The 21,867-nt window shown below is 42.7% G+C and overlaps 1 protein-coding gene across 1 annotated transcript in view; it reads right to left on the bottom strand.

The window, feature by feature from the left end:
- The window catches only part of LOC146857563 (tubby protein homolog), a 995,297-nt gene that overhangs the window by 579,588 nt on the left and 393,842 nt on the right, over positions 1–21,867 (bottom strand). Inside the window, exon 2 of the mRNA XM_085648119.1 lies at positions 15,283–15,324. Coding sequence (XP_085504245.1) covers positions 15,283–15,311 — 29 coding nt within the window. The 5' untranslated portion in view covers positions 15,312–15,324. The remainder of the gene's footprint in view (positions 1–15,282; positions 15,325–21,867) is intronic.

Here is a 21,867-nt window from a genome sequence, read left to right as displayed (position 1 = left end):
GGAAGAATACATTTTCAGTTTGGGGTGTTGCCTTTTGGGCTGCAGCTATCACCCCAAGTGTTCACAAAAGTGGTAGCTTCCTTGGTGGCCTCTTTTCATCTGCATGGGATTCACCTGTATCATTATTTAGATGCCTGGCTTATGCACGCTCACACAAAGGGGTAACTGTTAACGGTCCTTTGTGTGCTCTCGGATTCAGGATCATGGATTTGTTCTCAATTGGGGGAAGTGCCATTTGAACCCTACAGTAGATAGGGTTCTCATAGGGGTCAAGTTCTGCATGGATCTAAAACAGAGTATTCCTGTCAGAGGCCAGGGCAGCAATCTTAAGGTCCCTGTCTCTGGAAGTGATGAAATGTCAATCCCTGCCAGTGGTTAAACCTCCTTGGATACATGGCAGCTGCAGCCTTCACAGTGCCCTGGGTCTGCTTACATCTTTGCCCTTTGTGACATCATATGTATTGCTTTAAGGACCTGAGGTTGGAGGACTTCAATGTTCTGGCTCCAGTGACAGCAGAGGTGGTCAGGGATTTAAGGTGGTGGACACTGCCAGTGTCACTGTCTAGGGAGGTTGCTCTCCAGCAGAAATCGCTGAAGGTTCTCACAACGGATTCCAGTTCTTTTGGCTGGGGAGCCACTCTAAGAGGCTGGTCACTGCAAAATAAGTGGCCTCTGCAAGAATGCAAGAAATAAGACAGACCTTTAATTGGAGGGAACTCATTGCTGTGTACAGGGCTGTAATGAGGTTCCAGCAACATCTTGTTGGGTGGAACCTGGTGATCAGATCGGACAATTTGGTGGCAGTGGCATATATGAACAAGCAGGGGGGGAACTGGTCCAGTTCCTTAAATGCCATATATACCAGCCTGTTTGAAAGAAGGGACTTTCAGCACAGGGGTCTGTCCCACCATTCAGCGAAAGGAAATCAGCAGTCCCGAAAACCTTTTACCTTGAAATCTTATGAGCAACGTTGGGGCAGCTTTCAAAAATGGTGTGTGTTTCTACAGATTTCTCCTCTTGAATGTCATTTGAATGATATTCTGCAGTTTTTATGAGAGCCCATCATTGCCACCGGGAGAGCAGGACTTCAACCCCCAGCAAACCTTGTGGCTGCCACGCTGCCAACATTGCCTTGCGTCAGGAGTCGCTTCTAAAGCAGCTCAGGGCTCCCAAAGCACGGGAGCCCATCATTGCCACCGGGTAGAAGGACTTCAACCCCAAGCAAACCTTGCAGCTGCCAAACTGCCAATGTTGCCTGCGTGCCCGGAGGTGCTTCTTAAGCAGCTTGGGGCTCCCGCAATGCAGGAAGTGTGTGGACGCACCTGGGTCACGCCCGGGCAAAGCCCGGGCCAAGGGCAGGCCCTACTGCACCCGTCCACGGCAGACTGAGGCTGGGCTCGGCCAGGCCGCTTGGTTCTACAGTGAAGGTACTGTGTGTTCCCTTATCTTGTTACTTTCTTAAATCCTCGCACTATCTTTCTATAGTTGGTAGCTTTATTTCCTTTGTGTGATTTGCGATCAGTGCTAGTGCCTTATGCTCCAATTGCTCAGTTCCTTGAATTTTGTATAACCTGCAGAGGGGGGCAATCTAGACATCTAGACAGCAATAGTCTCTGAGAGATCTGCCTAGCATCCATTGCATGTCCTGAATAATGGGTAAAAGGAAATCACCGGCTGTGGCTACACGGGGAGCTAATGCCACCACCATTTGTTTTTAGTCAGTGCAGTCAATGTCATCTCCAAGGAGAGAGCCCTGACTGAGAGGAGGCTATCACTAAAACAGACAAGATCAGCCAGGATTTGTTGTCCCTGGACAATCATGATATTGACATTGACAGGAATGCAAATCCCGATACCGGCCTCAGATCTTTTCCTGCACTAGCACCTTATACAACGACCATTAATGGTGCTAACAGCAACGATGGACAGTCAACCATGGAAGAGGATTCCATTTTGGTTGGGCCCCCAACTACAAAAATAAAGTCTGGGGGGAAGAGAGTGACTCTGCACCAAACACAGAACAGGCCTTTATTACACTCTAATACAGATATGGACCAGTTGATAGATTTGTTACATCCCAGGTTGGAGCTTCTACTTAAAACATTGATAGCACCCATATGCATACGGTTGGAAGGCATTGAGGCGAAGCTTGAGGCTCTCTCTGTGATCCCACCTGGGTCAGCAAACTGTGGCACAATCCCAGTGGCTGTGGGGGGCAGAAGAGTGGATGCATCTACACATGAGGGCCTGATCAAGGAGGCGTCCCATCGAAATAAGTCCTGGACTCAGAAGGAGACTCAAGGAGATGGAATTACTCTGGCTTCTAACAATAAAGTGGACACTGTTATAAAGGAGAATGATGTGACAGGGGCAGGATCCTTAGAAGGGCCTAAAAGTGTTCATCCGATTACTAACTCATCTTCAATGCCTGGTGTAGGTTGCTTGACTCCCTTAGAGTTGACCCTGGAGTCAGCGCCCCTACCACCCAAAGCTCAAAGGAAACCACAGTGGACCTTATACACAAGGTTACTCATTGGTGTGATAATGTAGTAAATGACCATAGTCTGCCCCCCCACATTATCATGGCTAGAAGGGTGGGCTGGGTGGGCCATAGGGTTAGGAAAAACATGGTACGTGATTGTGTAGTAATTAATGTAAGACATCTGGATCATGCTAAAGCACTTGTTGAGAGTAGTTTCATGCAGATCTCTAAAACTTCAATTAAGGTTGTTCCCCTGCAGTACTTCTATCCAACAAATTTTTTCCGCCCCACTTGCCCCACACAGTTCACCCTAAGGCCAGCGACAATGGTCCAGGTTGACACTGGGAGGTCTGTACTTTCTCTATTCAACAGATTTGATTCCCTACAGGAAGATGATAGTCTAGACGGTAATGATTGACTACTTCCTGCAGGGGCTGAGCTGCAGGGCTCAAGTACTGTAGTATCACAGATGGGTTATGTTGTTCTCACCTCTCCATCCAAATCCACCTCTGTTTTCATAGACTCTTCTTGTTTGAAGGACTTGTCTTGGTATTTCGCTGGTCTTAGATCTAAAGGTGATGATGTTTTATGGCAGAGGCTGATAGTGTGTTGTCACATAATTCCACCACAGGAAATTGGATTTAATGTCATGGTCATCAATAAAGTATGTTTTAAAAAAAACATAATTACACCACAGGAAATGTGGGACACTACTGAAAATGCTAATTTGGATGGTTTTACTTCCTATTTTAAAAAGGCAGTTCTATCTAAAGCAGGTAGACCAAAGAGTGGTCTTCTTTTATTGGTCTCATTAAAACTCACCTGCTCCATTAGAATCGTAGAGACGAAGCCAGCACATCTGCTAGTAATAGAGGTGTTGTTTGCTTATCGCCCACCATTGATATTAGTACATTTTTACAACTCTTATTGCAGAAGCTCCGCTACTGCACATCTGATAGCACTGAAGAGGTTTTTGAACAATATGAAGAGTGGCAAGATTCATATTATGAGACCATAATCTTAGGTGACTTTAATGTGAATCTTTGGCACTTGGGCTGCATTTTGGGAAAGGGTATGAAAGACCTACCTTTAGGGGCCCACTTTGAACATACAGAATCAGGCCACTTAATAGAAAGATTCCTGGCTGCAAAAAACCTGTTCTGTTTAGAACAGCTGGGCATGGACCACTTACACTGATCATAACTTAAACTGGTGTACTATACTGAAGCCCGTAGAGGGGAGGGTAGGAGCATCCCAAATTCTGACATCCGTACAAAAGCTCAAGCCCGTATGTTAAAATGGACAAAGGTGGTGACAGAGACCTTTCTAGACAGTCTATATATAGAGTGTGCCAAGGAAATTCTGCTTTGCATGGACAGGAGTTCTCAGGATAGAGTGGTTTTAGATGCGTTTGATAAAATAAGTAATACAGTGTATATCCAATGGCCTTACAAATAAAGCCAGGCCTAAAAGCCGCAAGGAGGTTAGGTGGTTTGATGGTATCTGTACTAGTGCCCACAGGAATTAAATCCATGCCCTTAAGCAATGCCTAAGGGATGAGGCAGTGGTTAGATCTACTATGAGGGCCTATAAATCCGCAATCCAAAACAGGAAGAATACTATTAGGGCCCAGGCTTGGAAGGCACTAGAAGAGGCATGTGTGCTGTCAGATAGTACATAGTTCTGGGAAGCGGTTACTAGTCCCTTCTTTTTAGATACAGCAAACACTAAAACAGATTGCACCATAGCTGCCGAAGAATGTGTCCTACATGTTGAAGGGATGTATAGTGGGGATGAGGTAGGGGGCCCAATATACAGTGGAAACCTGGTATAGATAGTGCCCCATTGCATTTTAATTTTGAAGAGGTAAAAAAGCTATCCTGGCTACTGCTGGAGGGAAAGCGCCGGGCCCGGGTGGAGTGCCAGCAGATTAGTATAAAGCAGACTCTATAACTTGGGCCAGGATCCTGACATGGGTGTATAATGTGGCTTGTTCCTGTGATCTTCCCTCTTCTTGGCCAATGGCCTATATCATACCTATTTTTAAAAAGACCTCTAGGGATGATCCAAAATGTTATCGATTTCCTTTTTGGACTCACCCGCAAAAATCATGGGGAAAGTGGTTCCGAATCGGCTAACAACCTGGCTGGACAAGTTTCATATTTTCTTCAGTCCTGCAGTGTGGCTTCAGACAGGGAAATGGGACGTTAGACCAATGTATTGACCTACATTTGTTGGTGGGGAAGTACACAATAGCAAAAAAGGGATTTTTGCACATGGCTTTTATGGCTCTAACAACAGCTTTTGACCGCGTCAATAGATCCAAGCTATGGTCAATCCTTTTGAAACTGGGTCTTCAGGTGGACCCAGTGGCCTTCCTACACCCTGCCCATAACAACACTAGGGCAGCGGTGAGGTATAATGAGAATGGCTGTGTGTCAGCTTCATGGGCTGTCAAGAGAGGGGTCAGGCAGGTGTGTTTCCTGGCCCCCGTACTGTTTACACTTTACATTAATAAGTTAGTGGACATCCCCTTGGTCACCACTAGAGACATCCTGAGAGCCGGCGCTAAACTCATACCCGCACTTCAAATGATGCAGTGCGGTTTGCTAGGACTGGCGTAGGATTACAAAAAATGTTGGTTGTTTTTATAGATTTCATGAACTCGCTTGATCTAGCAACCAACTGTTCTAAATCACGTACCATGACAATTGGCTCTATGAGGGACACAAGGTGCACGTTTTTCTGCAGGTGGGATGAACTTACTAAAGTTCAAACTTTCCCCTATTTGGGCATGCTGTTTGACAATAAGGTGACATGGGTCGCACAGAGAGCACACAAAAAGAATGTCCTGACAATGGTGGTGGGGGTCACCATGGACTTTGCAAAAAGGTTGTGTACAAAGCCCGCCCTTGCACTATATAGGGAAACATGTATTCCAATGGCTTCTTATGGCTGTGACGTTTGGAGATACAAGGGTGTGAAAGATTTACAAGTGGTGGAAAATAAATTTTTGCGTAGACTCCTCGCTGTCCCCCAGTGTATCCCTGCCTTCACATTGCATGAAGAGCTTCCATGGGATACATATCTGATTATACTGCAGTTGCACCTTTAGTACGATGGATGAGAATTTGGTCTTCCCCAGTCCCCACTCTAAATCAACTTGTTATAGCGGACTGTATGGCACTGTAGGGGGCACTGCGTATTCCTTGTCTAGGGTACATAGCGGAGCAGATGGGAGGTCAGGGTTGTCCCAATCTGTATACAAACCCCAAATTGCTATGTTCTATTGATATCAGGAGGATTAAATCTCTGTTTCTGGTCAGGCGACAGGAGGGCAGGGAGGGTCTTGAAGTTGTTATGCTTATGGTGGGAACTTACATCACACTTAGTCTATGCCCAAGGGCACACCCATACCTGTCTCTTGTCAATAACGTCCATCATAGTTTCCTGTTAACCAAATGCAGACTAAATCTTATCCATTGACTACTAGCCTTTCCAATAGCCTTCTTGGAGCCCGGGGACTTGAGGCCATGTCCATGTGACAATTTTTCTGATCAGGACACTTTGAACTTTACTCCTTTTTGTGAATTTTATGTCCCTCTGCGTAAAAAAATATATTCTTCTGCTTTTAAGCCCACGCCAATTTTTCCAAGCAAGGCCAGCATTATTATACCTACAGATGTTTTCCTCGCTTATGGTGTGTTTTGGAGTTGCTAGCTATTTTTAGAGTGCTATAAGAATTAGGAAAAAGTTGCCTCCTGTCTACATTAATTTGCACTCTCCTTGAATAAACGTACATGAACTTTTTTTATTGATGAATTTTATATGTTGAATTTTTATAGTCTGTGAGTCATATACTTATTTTTATTCTCTATTTTTATATGTTTTTAGGGAAAATTATATGTTTAACCTGTGTTTGCTGTGTATTTATGGTGTTTCATTGTCTTGTTCCAATAATTGCTGCTGGTTTATTTAATCTGTGCTCTTATGGCTTTTATTAGCCGAATAAAGATATTTTTTTTCTGAGAAGCTTTCAAAAAGAGTCTGCCAGTTTCTACCTTGAGGGCCCAGTGAGCAGCTATTTGAGCATTCAGGTCTCCATGGGGTAATGTAAATGGTGCAGAGGAATTGGTGGTGGGATTGTTATGAAGTTTTTTTCTGGCCTGACCTTTGATGACACCTTTATTTCCTTTATGAGGTCTCCCTCTAGTACTAAAGGCATTGGTCTCCCATCCTTTTGAGACCTTGGAAACAGTTGATGTTAAATTTGTACCTTTTAAGGTGGCATTTCTGGTGGCTATAAATTCTGCTAGGCGAATTGGAGAGTTGGGGGTTCTTGTGGCAAGGGAGCCTTTTCTGTCTTTTTTTGAATGATGGAGTCTTCGTTTTTTCCCAAAGTGGTTTACCAGTTTCATAAATCCCAGGAGGCTTTTCTCCCTGCCTTGAATGAAGAAGAGTGTTCTGATTCAGATGTTCATTGGTGCCTCTTAGTTCTTAAGAGGGAGCTTTTAGTTGATCTGGATCAGACCAAACCTTTTCGCAAAACAGATTATTTATTTGTGTTTTTTGAGGTCTCGAATAAAGTGTATAAGGCTTCCTCTTTGTCTGTAGATGGATAAAACAATTTATTTGACCAATTCTTTGTCTGGAACTCCTCTGCTGGTCGAGATTCAGGGTAGATCCACCAGAGTGGTTGCTTCTATCTGGGCAGAATTCAAAGGAATTCCCATTTCAGACATTTGTTAGGCAGCATCATGGGCAGCTCTGAATATTTTTGTGAAGCCTTAATACTTGGAGAATGTTTTGTGTGATGAGGATAATCTTGGGCCTGATGTTTTGCAATCTGTTATGTCTTTCCCTGCCTAATATGTGTTCTGAATAAATCACAATGGGGTGCTGCATTCTTACTGTGTTTTTTACTCGTCTTTGCATACCACATGAATGCCAGAGAGTAGAGCTTTGGTATTTCTTATTAGTAATGAGGGGGACGAGGACAAAGGGGACCTGGTGGTAATGTCTAATTATTTACCAGTAATCTTCATTACTCCTGGTTCTGTTGTCCTCGTCTAATGAATCACGCCCCTTCCCCCTCCCTCCTGGATTGCCGACCTTTATATGGAAGGCTTGGTAGTTCAGACAGTATGCTGGGAAGGTATTGCCTATGTAGGATCCAGCAGGCGGGGGAGGGGCAACATCTATGGGCATTCCTCTGTTCTTTTTTCTCTATGGCGAGATGGTGACATTACATTAGTGATCAATGGGGTGAGGACAACAGGAGTAATGAAGATTACCATTAAGTGTTGAGACAATGCTAGTGTGATCCATTGGCAATCCTGGGCAGTACTCCACTACAAATAGGAGCCCTACAGTTTGTGCTTCGTTGATCAGAAGTTCAGGCGCAGCTCTACTCAAAAATTCTGGCTAAGAAAATACCCACTGAATTGACAACTAGCGGGCAAGCTGTTCGCAGGTAGGCTGGTGCTTTGGAATAATTTCGAGCCTTCTTTGTGACATGTAATTTTGTGGTCTCTAGGGATATCTAAGTCAGCTTATTAGACACACTTTATTTGTGTGCTAGCTTATCAGTTTGGGAAAGGAGTTTACTTCTGTTGTGAAGGACATTTGTTCAAGCTGAGTGACTGCATTGGAACTGGAAGCATGGTGTCTTTGCATCCTGCAGAGAAGCATGTACGGTGATAATTTTAATTTAGAAGTTAGTCTGATTCTATTCTGGACTCTGCCATGGAACCTCGCTAAGCTATCTGCCGTGATGGAAAGCAGATCGGTGAACTGAACTATGTTGTGAACTAAATCAACTTTGCTAGTCAAGCTCACACTATACAAGCAGGTTGTGATACTGACTGCAATAAATAAAAGTTGCAGATCCATAAAGAGCTTCAGAATCCACTAATTTGTGAATGATAGAAGCAAGGCTTCATTAGGCAACAACAGAGCAGCATTAGTCTGCAAATTAAAAAGCACACCCCAGGTGTACAGATTTTGGTCTCAGGGTAGAACATGGTCATTGTGGTACTGATTATTTGTGCATGATTGTTCCTGCTTGGTTTCTTGAGAAAACTAGTGTGCATTCATTGCTGAGCATTGTCCTTATTCGAATACAACATACGCAGGTGAGACATTAATTCCCAACCACAGCTCCGTACACCATCTTGTGGACCGTAAGACCAGCTGGTAACTACTTTATGTTTGAAGTTGACCCCCAGGACTGGAGGTACTGATTGGATCTTCTGTTGCATTAAAACCTATGACCTGGAATCCCTTCCCTAGTCCCCTGCCCCAAGCCTTGTGGAGGTTTGCTGCCTGAGCTCTAACTTGTGGCTGCTGCACCAGGGTAAGAGCAGCAACAGATATAACAGATATTATCACCTTAAAGTATCCTAGGTTACAATTTGACATGCTCTAATTAAAATGTTAATGTACAGTTCATTGGATTTGGTTGAATTGCCTGTGCTATCTCCAAGTACAGTCAGGGATGCTGATGTGACACAGGCCTTAGCTAAGTGCACAGAGTGAGCTTCCCTGACTCTCCTGACACTCCTCCTTTGAAGAAGGGGTCTCATCAAATTCTGTTTCAGCGAAATATAGAGGTTGCTGAAATGGAGTACACTTACCACTGTACCATAGCAAGTATGTCTCAAGTACACAAGCACTCTTCCTGTCTCTGCTGCCACTGGAAACTGATCCAACCCAAATTTTATGTGGGGTTGTCTACAAGAAGGGGCATAATGTCAGACAAGTACTCTTTGACGTAATGTTATGCATGCGCTCTAAGTGGCACATGGCAAGGTGACTGGCAAGTGCACTATCTAATTAAACAAAATAAAAAGGAAAGCAAAAAACAGGACAGAATAAAAATGTATAAGGATTCAAAACTGGAAATTTATGAAAGGATTACATAACTGAGAAAGGGTAAAAAACGAATGAAAAAAAGATAAAAACTAATTTTAAAAAACAAGATTTCAGAACAAACCGTGAGTGATCATCCTCATCCTGGTCACACTACCCATATTCAGCACTGTAAGAAATTGAGTTGTTAGTTGAATGGGATGTGAGCTCTGGTCAAGTAGTAACCACAATCCTTGTCATGATGAGGCACAAGCCAACCCTAAATTAACCTGTACTCAACACTCTGGTAGCTTGGCACAGAGCAGTCAGGCTTAATTTAGAGGCAATGTGTAAAGTATTTGTGTAAAACTTCAATCAGTAACAAAATGGAAAAAAACACACAAAAGGATACCACACCAAATTAAAAAAATAGAGCTTTCTTTAGTGAATAAAACAAGACCAACACAACAATCAAATCAGTAGAACCGGATATATGCAATTTTAAGGATTTAAAATTGCCAAAAAGCACAATGCGCCAACTGTGGATATTTGGTCATGCCGGAATGGGACAAAGTCACGTGTTCGGTCTGACCACAATGGAGTGTGGGCCTGCTAAAGGGACCCAGTTAGGTCAGCTTAACAAAGTATATTAAATCCTGCTTTGCAGAGTGTTGTGAGGATCCCTGTCGAAGATGCGTCACGCAGCTGAAGTGATGCTTCAGTTCCAAGGTGTGGTGAGGCTGCAGTGATAGGACCTGTGTAGCTGTTGAGGATCCTGTCGATGAGGGCTTGCGATGTGAAGTCCGGTGCATAGGATGCGCCACGCAGTCAAGGCGATGCATCGTTTCTGAGGAGCTGCAAGCCTGCAACACGAGTTCTGGCCTCGCGGTTGACATGAAATGTGCCAAGGAGGTGTTGCGCAGCGATGGTTCTGATGGGCTGTGATGTGATGTGGGTCTTTGCAATGGGTCCAATACAAACAGCAGTGGTGATGCGTCCGTTCTGCTTGCGGTTTGTGCTACACAGCAGAGGAAATTCTGCTGGATCCACAGAGGCTGGCGGTGCACCTTAATCCCACTTCCAAGGGTCAAGGACTGGGGTGGTAACACTTGGCAGGGTAAACTCAAAGATGGCTGAGTCAAGATGCAGGTGCAAGGTTCTTGGAAGCCTGTTGTGTCCCTGAGGCTTTAAATCAGGAAGCAAGCCAACTTGCCCTTGGAGTCACTCTGGGGTTTTGGGTTCAAGAGATACAAGTCCAGTCCTTCTCACCCAGGCAAGAGGGCAGCAGATCAGCACAGTAGTAGTCCTCCAGAACAGCCACCCACCAAAGAGTCTGTCCTTTCAGCAGCACAGCAGCCCATCTTCCTGGCAGAGTATCCACAGTTCCAGAAGAGTACTGAAGAGTTGGTGTCTGATGTCCAGAGCACAAGCACTTTGGCACTGGTTAGCAGTGGTAAAGTTTGCGGAGTCCTGAGGCCAGCAAAAACAAAGTCCTCAAAAGAGGAGGTCAGGAGGCAAAAAGTTAGGGGAAAACTATGCCAAGGATGCCAGGTCTAACAAGCAACATATCCAGATGGCTGCCTCAGTGTGTTGACTTGTAAAGTAGGAAGAAATTTTGTGTGCAAAAATGGTGCTGTAAATTTTCACTTCTACATTCCCTATCCATTTGTTCTCCAGTGACACTTCAGGGTGAGAAAGACTGCCAATGCTGCTTTTCTCTTCTACAATTAACAGGGAGAAAGAGCCATGCACCATGCCCCTCCATATGTGATCCTGTGACCTAGTAGCAAGTCAGATGGAATCCTCTATGGCACAGGAAGGCAAAATGATGTATGTATATATGCATGTATGTATGTGTGTGTGTATGTATGTATGTATGTATGTATGTATGTATGTATTTATGGATTGATGGATGGATGGCCAGACAGATGGTAGTCTAAACCATGACCACTCATGGCTAAGGTCAGCCTTCAGGTTAGAGGCAAAAATGTCACCTGTTGGGTAGCCAATTGCTTCCAACCTAACATCTGTCTCATATTGTGTGGGGCAAATGGATGAAGTGATTTTGGAAAATAAGAATCATCTGAAACAGGATTCAATGTGGGCTACCATATTGCACTGTTAGGGCAGATGTCCCTTCTCTTGAAGCTTTAGAATGTTCTTTCTTCACAAGGCCTTTTTGCTAATCTCATTCAAAGGTTATTGTCTGTGTTGGTGTCTTAGGCTCACCCCAATAGACAAACTTTTGTTCCATAATGGAGACTTCATCCACCATTACAATTTTTCATCAGTTTTATCCACCATCTTACAAAGTCCACATCCCCTCAGAGCTTGGCCTTACCTGTGTCCCATGACCCACTAACCTTATTTGACTGAGATGTAAAGTTGTGCAGTAGACTACTGTTAGTTGCACGTCATAATATAAAGATCAACAATATTGAGGCACATATGGAAGTGTAGATTTACTATTCTTATCCTCTCATCTATGAAAGAAGTTTTGGGTTACACCAAGTTTTCAAAAGGTACACCAACTAGGTGTAGGATCTTTGGTATGGAACATATTAATGTGTTTGGACAAGCATTCTCTCCATGGTATCCCCAAGAAATTAATATCAAAATCAATTGTGAGATTAACCACTCATCTTTCAGATGATTTTGAACATTGCTCTGCTTAATGTTAGTTTGTCAATTTGATCATTAATTTGTGCAGAAGGGTTAAATGAAATTAGAAAGGAAAGCATAAATTGTACAGTGAAAAATGTAATACCAAATCAGGTACTTAGGGAGTTTGAATACAAAAGAAACGTTGCATCCCAGTCGGTAAGAAGTTTATTTTGTGCATGTTCAGAGATCCCAACATGCGATCAATAGACTTTTGATGGTAATATTAAAATTATGGGCTTGATTTAGAATTTGGCAGATGAGTACTCTGTCACAAACATGACGGATAGCCTGTCCGAATATTGCAAGTGCATAAGGATATAGCGCACTTTGAATAAGGTGTGCAGGCTAGCTGTCACATTTGTGATGGAGCACTCATCCACCAAATTCTAAATCAGGCCCTATATTTTGTAAGAGAGGATTCAATTGATGAATTCAACAAACAAAGAAAAATATGCATAAAAATATAATATAAATGACAGACACGTAAGAAAACTGAAGGATAACCGTTTTCATATTTTGTATTCAAATATTGAAAAAAAAATTCATTATAAATTGACTGGTTATACAAAGTACATAAAGTTGTCCAAATGCCAAATGTTTTCTTTTTGTGTTACCTTCTTTAAATGTTAGTCTTTCGTACCTAGCAGATGAAGTTAAATAATTGTCATTTCATTTTAATGTTTATAATCTGGGCACTATTCATTATAGTTACATACCCGACTGTCCTTTGTCAGTTTTAAAGATCTATTAAGAATTTAAAGCAATCTGCTGTAAATATAGTGCAATTCTGCAATGGGAGTGAATTGGAGTGAATCTATAATATGTAATGTAGTCAATGTGGCAGCTTATCACAAAGGAGTGAGTCTATGAAACTGAATTACTGGCCGTCATTTTGTAATGGTAAGGAAGACATATTTCAGTTAGATTAATTTCCACTTCCTTATAATGGTGTTGAAGTGAAAGAACATTTCTATTGCAAATAGGTAAATTTTATCAGTTGATCTGAATTGACATAAAAAGGCTATGTGGTAGTGTTTAATGTCCTGGATGGTAATCGAAGAAGAAACACAGAGGGGCGTAACCTCTGCAGTTGCTTCTATCAAACTGTTGTGACAAGGACATAGATATTGCTCAATAAAATCAAGTGTTCAAATTTAATTACCCTGACTTTTTTCTTCCACTTTCAATATTTATGAAATAAAAAATAATTGTGCATACAATTGTGGAACCAATCCATACTTTAGTTTATAGCAATTGTTTTATTCTTGGAAGCGCTCCAATGTGCATTCTTCATCTTGCAACTTTTGGAGATCTTCTGTGATGTAACTTAACCATGTTGATTTTTTTAAAACCCAGAACTACCTTTATAAATGACTGATTTAAGCATTTGACTTCAATGCACTTTAATTTGGTGAATTCTAATAGTGGACAGAGTTTTGCAGTTTCAACGATCATAGCTAACCCAACTTTGAGTAAAACAATATCCGTCACTGTACTTCAGATGGATCACTTGCTTAGTTCTGCTACGTTAGGCACTTTCTTAACTCCTTAATGTCAACTGGATATGCTTTCCCTTATCTCTTTTCTAAGATTAATTTAACTCAGAATGTGCTAGCTTCATAAAATATTTCAGAAGCCATCTTTTCAATTGAAAGAGAAATATTTGCTTGCTAGTGGTATGAGACACTTAGTCCATTTTCTGGAAAACTGTCAAGTAAGTGATAAGATTATTTTAACTACTGTATTTTCCCTTGGTGAATTTAAACAATTTGAATACTGGATGCAGTGAATTTTCTCTTTTGAAGCATTATTATTTCGGAATTATGATCATGACTGGATATATGTCATTTTTCCTAAACAAAAATTCTTATATCAGTCGAACAAACTTCTGTAACAATATTGAAGTATTATTGATCACTCTTAGACTCATTACTTAGCTCTGTGGGAATTAACTTCACAAAGATGCAAGTGATTATTCTATCAATGTTAGTGGTATAAGGGGACAAAACAGAAAAATTATATTTATTAGGAAAAAAAGAGAAACAGATGAAGAATCATATACAGTTTAAGAAAGATATATTTAAAACACAGTTGTACCGGATGAAGCAGGCAGTGAGTAAGATTGTGGGAGAGCACACTTAGGGCAACATTTAGAGTTTAGAAGGAAAAGGTAATCCTCCAGTTTCTGAATAAAACCAGTTGAATGTCCTCCACCATATGGGTTTTGTGGAGACAATTAAGCCAGTGGAAGTTAATCCATGTGTTGATTTTCCTCCAGGAATTAGAGGATTTTCAATTTCCTCCAAATTCCAAAGGACACTGTTAGTAACCACTTCAAAGGTACAAAATTGTAAGTGAAGAATTAGTATATTTGGGAGGGGCAGGATTTAGAACACTAGAGCCCAGTGGTTAATTTGTAAAAATGTAAGTGCCAGGGCTCTCGTCAGGAGGCAGCTTTGACCAGCCCATTTCTCCTGTTGGCACTGCCTAACACAGAAGTAACTACTAACAATGATTCCCTACAAGTGAGAAGAGGATGTGGTGTAATGGCCAGAGCTGCCAACTTCAGAGCTGGGTAACCAGGTTCGAGTCTCAGCATCGGCTCAACATCCTGTGATTCTGCACGAATCACTTAATCTCCCTGTGCCTACCAAAATTAATGTGTCCCTAACTGGTGCTCTAGCACTTGTGTTGATGATTAAGTGCCGGTGCTGAGCACTGGAAACCACTGTCTCAAATTAAGCACTGCTAGAGCCTGACCTCAAGTGTCTGACACAGTTTACAAGTTAGAGCAGACCCTATGCACCTTTAGCTTCTTCAAAGGGATTGATAACATAAGTGATAAGTTTCGATAATTGAAGTGATGATTTGCAGAGAACATTATTTGGGATTATGTATATAGTTTGTAACAATCTAAACAGATCATAACAGAACATGGAGGAATATAGTTGTCAGTGAAAGTATGTGGAGGGCGTAAGCTAGAGGAAATTAAGGACAAGCAGGCAGCAGGGCACATTCACATAACTGGGCAGTCTGCGGTAGAAGAGTAACTTTCAGTGGAGTCCAGCAATGCCAAAATCGTCGTGAAATTATGGAGAACATTTGAAATTACATGTCTGGAAAATGAATTTGCCTTCTGCTATAGAAAGCCAAAGAAGAAATTTTGGGGATGAAATCTGTAAAAGGCAAACCACCCCAAGAGTATCCAGGAAAAAAGAGAGGCAAAGCAATCTCATATTTGGTCCACATGGCCTTTCAAATCCCAATGTCTCATTCCTTGAACTCACCCATTTCCAGTCTGCTCCATTGAAGTCATCTGATGGACTGAGCTGAAATTCAAAGGAGAAAGAAGGATTAGAGACACTCACCTCAACTCTCAATTTCCTGATTGGTCACATAAATCGTTTCCCAAACCAATTCCTGGCTGAGAGACATATGCATTTATGATCGATTAAACACTCCCTTATGAATCATCCATAATCCTCCCCCAAATGATGGTGCTCGAAATTGTTTTTGATACCAGAAAAGGCTACACAAACTTTCCTCTCCGCACCCTGCTCCATCACTGATCACTGTATTCAAGAGCCAATGTTATTTTAGCCTTTTTCCCAATGGATAGTGCTATGTTTTTCTCAAGTCCATTTCAGAGTGTGGAGGCATAAAGTCTCCAGCCAATTATAATTTAGGCCATGTTATCTGTTTCTTTTCCATAAGGAAAGTCAGGAAGATGCTGTGAATGGTCTGTGAAAAGTTTCCCATCTTACCTATATTTTTTATCAGTCTAGAAACCCCAATGCTCTATAATTCCCTTAGTTGAGTAGAACTGAAGACAATTAAATGAAGATAGAACAGAATATAAGAACAGAAGTGCAAAGCCATTTTGCTAGCACAAACTCTGTGATTTGCAAAATCACTGAGTTTGCGACTGGAAAGTGCCCTTTTTTCTCTACATTTCCCCCATTTTGTGAGTGGGAAAAACCTTTCTGACTTGCAAAAAAGGTTTTACAATCCATTCTGATTCTCAATTGGGAGGGGGTGTGAAAGGGGCACCCCTATCTAATTGGGAGTCAGAATGGTATGTATCAACGGTTTGAGATCACAGTAGTGGTTGCAAACCATTTAGCAGTTATTGACACCTCAAAAGAGGTAGTAACTGAATTATGCCAGGGAAACATGGGGAGCGGGTGGGGAGAACAGACAGTGCCTCCTCCTCCCTGTGTATTTAAAAATGGAAACTTAAAAAAATATATCATTGTTCCTTTAGGGAACTTGGGCTACATTAACAAACAAATTCCTCTTTGGGAATGCAAACACAGTGATTCTGGTCTGCTGTTCCCTGCAGGCCACCATCTCTGTGTCTGTATCCAAAGAGTGTAATAATTAGAGTTCTGCCTAATTAATATTCAGGAGGCAGATTATTCTGCGACCTCCTGCACCTGGAGTTTTTGTTGGGCAACCTATTAGTCCGTAGGCCACATTATAAAATCAAAAACAGGTCACAAACATTTGCACCCACTTTTTGTGACTCTTAGTACATCTGGCCCATAATGTTTTAGATCCTTTATGTAATAATATGTTTCCAATCTTGCAAATATTTTACATTTATTTTACAAATGAGCTGTGACTGAATTGCTCCTACTAGATTATTTGGCAAAACCGTCTGTATACTCTTCGAATTTGAAATCGGTCATTACTTAGAACCTTTAGAAGGAAGCACAAAATTACAATGACTATAACAAAGAACATTAGAACACTGGAGACTCAATAGAGCTATTATACCTAAATATGCCTGCTATGTTGAATATATTGAATATTCCAAAATAATCTACAATCATCTGCTTTTATATGCCTCTTTTCAAGCTAACCACAGACTGTATAGATGAGCTCCTTTTCGACATTACATTGAAAACCATTTTGGGCCTGATTACGATTGCGGTCGGTCGGATCGCCGCCTGCTATTGCAGTTGCAGCAGTCAGGAGACCACCCGACAAGCAGGCGGCGGTCCAACCGCAGCATTTCAATATGACCGCTGTGCTGTGAGTCGGAAAGTGCTCCGTACCATGGCGGCTTGTGCTGCGGCCAAGGAAAAGGGCTGCAGCACAAGCAGCCGTGGTAGGGAGCACATCCTGCATGTCCATGTACCGTGTGTCATGCACCTTATCGTGCATTCCATGAGGTGCATGGAGGTGAGTGGGGGCACTACATGTGACCCCAGGGCCACTTCACAGTGGCCCTTTACAGATGGGACCCCCACATCCCTTTCCGACTGCCTTTTCATGAAGGTCTTCGTGCCATAAAAAGGCTGTCTGAGAGGAATATCATAATGCTGACAACAGTGCCTGCTGCTGCACTGCCGCCATTTAGGGATATGACTCCTACCACTACCTCGTCGAGATCTCTGATCCTGGTGGTGGCCTTCCCTCCAACAATTGTATGTTCGACCGCCAGAAATGTAATCCAGCGGTTGGACCGACAGCCTGTTGGTGGTGGTCACAACGTTATCGTAATCAGGCCCTTTGTGAGGGTATTCTGAAAATCTGGCAAGTTCACCCTCAGGCTGCCCCCTCACCATACATCTTCATGGCCTTATCAACTCTCCTCCTCCCTTGACCCACCCCACTCCAACGTTGGGCACACGTGCTATACACTGGAAATCCCAAATACATGTGAAGTGATTAGTAGGCTTCAGCCTCTAAAAAAACTGCTCGGTATTTTCAATTATCTGTTCCGATGTGGTACGTGTAAGGCAAGTATTTAATTCGGAACAGAGAATATGTTTTTTTTATCAGCAAAGTGCTAGATGTTAGTAACTCCAACAAGGAGCGTTCCCTGAAAGACTTGTTTATTGTCAGTGTGATTACAGTGCCCCCTTGTTCAGCAGTGTCCTCACATCGAGGCAGGCAGGACATATCTGTTGAGGAAGCAAAGCTACGGATAAGCTCACTCGTGTGTTCCACAGAAAGAGGCTTCTGTGCGCTGAAAGAGGTAAGTGGGGTCGAGAAACTACCAAAGACAGGAATAAAAATAACAGAAGGGTGTTTTATATGATTATAAAATGTCTTTGCAATTTTTTATGGAAAAACTTCCTGATAACATTTTATTACCGATAATGCATGTTATTGGCTAGCTTGATAACATTTTGTGAAATAAATGTAACTCATACATTGCTCTCTGGTGTTACTTTGTCTGATCCTTTGCTGATCTTCATTGACCTCATGTTCCCACTGTTCCCCAGAGAAGTGCTTGACCCACTTGGACCCACAGTTTTATATAGCTATATTTGAGAAATTAAAGCCTGTGTCTGGGTCTCACCAAATTACAATTTGCTATGAAGAGTTCCTGTCTGCAAGGGTGCATCTGAGCTAAAAACAATGGAATGAAATGCCACCAAAGTAATGACCAGTGGTTCAGGTTTTTCAAGCACTGATTTTCATCACTTTATGTTTATCAATTTAGAAATAGCATCACTCTTATTTTATTAGAACTTGCTACCTGTCATGCATTAAAACAGACTTTTATGCCTGTCAATGTTTTTTAAATAGACTAACAAATACATTATAAATGAGCATCAACAATGTAACAAGTACATTTGGATATAAATTTAGCAATTTGTCAGATCAGTGCAGAGTAATTCATGTCTGTGGTATATGCACTAATGGAGAGAAGGAACATTAGAAGAAAATGTCTGCAGGTCAGTCACTTTAAAATTATTTTTCAGTTCACAAAGACTAAAAAGAATCAATTGAACGCTATATCAAAGGTTGTTCGTTAGAACCTAAAAGCCTGGGTCGCAAACTGTAGGTAGGGAAACAAATGTTGGGCAAATGTAATGCCTATGTGACAATATCTCAGGAAAGTTCCCGTAAGACAAAGGGAAGGAGAGAAAATGTTCCCTAACTACCTCAACAGCCGACTTTGAAACTAGGGAACCATGTTCTTGTGCCAGCGTTCCACATGGACATTCTGTGAATCTGGGCAAATCACTTTATCTCCCTGTGCCTACAAAAAGTGAAAAAAATAATCTGACCTTGTGGAAGTTAATCCGATGCTCATGTAAAGTGGTCTGATGCCTTAAGGTCAAGAGAACTCTGTATATTGCAAGTGGGGGAAGTGAAATCTACACGTACAAGCCTTGAGTGCATGCTTTAATTAGTGCGCCATAAAAAACGTAGTCCTTTCACTGAGATTTCAATTAATATATTTCAGAATATTGCGACAGGAGCAAACTTGGCCCTCTCTGTGTTGATTTTATGTCTACCAACGTAGAAGCTCCTGGTTTGACTGATGAAGAACTGATATCTCTGGAGTGATGTCTGCAGTTGAAACTTATTTGTGCATTGAAAGTATATTGAGGGATGTGTATGAAAAATGGATGTGTGACTGTTCATCAACAACTATGACAATTAATCATAACATTTGAGCTGTTCAGCTCACCCTCCTCATCCTAGAACAGGAATCAGTCTAGTAAACTGAAAGGCCCTCATAAACTCCCTCCTGCAACCATCCGCTGTGAGGAAGAAGAAAGACTAGTTCAGTAACGTAGCTCAGATGCACTTGCTCTAAATCAAGCAAGGAAAATGGCCATCCTACCCCAAGTTGGGAAGTAAATTGGGGCGCAGCAGTGTTGAATTTGGGTCGGTGGTTGCAAGTGGTGGGCAGAGGCATTCACTGTGGTTGATCCGGACTTATTTTTCAATTTCCTTCTTCAACCCAGAATAAGAGAGGGAAAGGTAGAAAAGAAAGAAATAAGAAGATATAGGAAGATATAAAAACAGTGTCAAAGAGAGAAAGCAGGAATGAAAAAGGCTCACAAGGGTGTAGCGACGGCTTTCCGCCTTGAATAATGAGTGCGGAGACCGTCAGGTGTTTAAATAATTTTATTTCTATCGGAGGGAGAGCGCTGGGCCAACTATTTCACGAAGCGCTCTCGTAGCTAATGGCTACTGCAGCTCCCATCATGCCTTGCGCAGTCACGTGGTGTGTAACAGCTAGACCGCAACACCACATATCTCCCCCCTTCAACAACATCACAAATAAGCACTGATTGTTCATACCTACAAACACGACAATAGTGGTGCCAAACCTGGGGCGCCTGAAAACATAACCGTATTACATTTTTTCAGTGTGGGGGGGAAGGAAAGGAAAGGGGAAAAGGGGAGAACGTACAGTTATGAAACGTTACAAGGTGTAAAAGTGATTACATATCAAATTCTCTGTATCTCTTAGGTAACACTACCGCTCTGCCTGTGCGGGTACGTGGGAGGGGTACCTGTGTCCCCTGTGCCTCTCTTGTGTGTGTGCAGGTTTCCCCAGTACTCTCCTCCCGACCCCTGTTGTGTGCAATGGGAGTTCCTTGCGTGGTGTCTGGGTCTTGAGTGTCCTGGCCCTCTTGGGGTATGCTGCGTCGTGTGGCTTCCGGAATACTCTGTCCCTTTGTGGTGCCAACAGCACTTTCAATGTCTCTTATCTTGCCATTTCTCGGTGTGCTTGTACCTGGGCTGTCTTCGTAATTATCCAGCTCCCAACCGGCTTGTCCTGTGCATGTGGATGAATCGACCTTGTTCCATCTGATCACTTTGTTGCATTTGGCCATTCTGCTTTGTGACCATATCTTGCCATCACGTAACAGGGCAGAGCGCGAGTAAGTTTCTCTAACTTGTAAGGGCTCGCTGAACTTGCTGTCTCCCTTCCTGCGTAATTGGCCAAGCTTCACCCTGACCCATTCCCCCTTTTCTAATGAGATGTCTCGCACTCTGTGTTTCAAGTTATAATTGTCCGTGGAGATTTTCTGAGCTTTCTCCAAGCTGCTTCGGACTACTGCTGGGGACCATTTACTTTGTAATGTGCGATTCATCCAAACGGCGATATCTCATGTGAGCGGTTCCCGGCCACGTAGGATCTTGAATAGACTGTAGCCAGTCAGGGAGGGTGTGAGGCGGTATGCCCAGATGGTGTGTCTGATTTCTGTCTCCCAATTCTTGTCCTCACTGATGGCTGCTTGTACGGATCCCATGAGCACTCCGTTGAACCGTTCCGCCAGGCCGTTCCCAGCAGGGTGGTATACCGGGGTATGTTTGGTTGTGACTCCATATCTTTTGGTGAAAGCATTCCACTTCTCGTATGTGAATTGAGGCCCATTGTCGTATGTGATGATTTTCAGAATCCCTTCTCGTAAGAACGTTGTAGTGAGGAACGCTATGCCATTTTTCGTGTCCACTTTCTCGCATATTTCTACCTCCGGGCATTTTGAATATCGGTCAGTTAGAACGATTGCGTATTTGGGTACCCCCCAGGAATCCAGAATGGGGCCCAAAATGTCAACGGACAACTCCTCCCAGATGCTGTTGGGGGTGGTGAACTTTCCTAGAGGTGGTCGAAGCAAGGTCTGTGATTTGTCCGCGTTGCCGCACTGCTCACATGCCCTCATGTACTTCTCCACCTGGTTGTCAACGGCGGGCCACCAGTAAGATTGTTTGACTCGTCTCTTCGATTTCACAATTCCTAAGTGGCCTTCATGTAGGATGGTGAGTAGACAGTCCACCAACTGTTGGGGGGAATGACTGTGTTCCCTCATAGTAAAAATATGGCATCGTCACGAATGGAGAGTTCGTCCCGCACCTCCCAGTATTTCCGGAGGTTGTTGCCGACGTGCCTTCTCTGGCCAACCCTGCGTGACGAACATTTTTATGCTCATTAGCAGGGGATCTGTGTCATATGCTGCCTTCCAGTCTTGCATGCTGATCACGTCCTCCTGGTCTGTCATGAACGCAACAGTGTATTCATCCCATTCTGTGTGTGTCGGTGTCCCTTCCATTGTAGCTCATCTACTGAGGTAATCCGCCACTTTGTTTTTCTTTCCTGGGAAGTAGTC

The sequence above is a fragment of the Triturus cristatus genome, chromosome 3_2, assembly GCF_964204655.1.
Source record: "Triturus cristatus chromosome 3_2, aTriCri1.1, whole genome shotgun sequence".
NCBI classification, from domain to species: domain Eukaryota; kingdom Metazoa; phylum Chordata; class Amphibia; order Caudata; family Salamandridae; genus Triturus; species Triturus cristatus.
The sequence above is the reverse complement of the archived record's forward strand: the minus strand, read 5'-3'. Positions and strand labels throughout refer to the sequence as shown.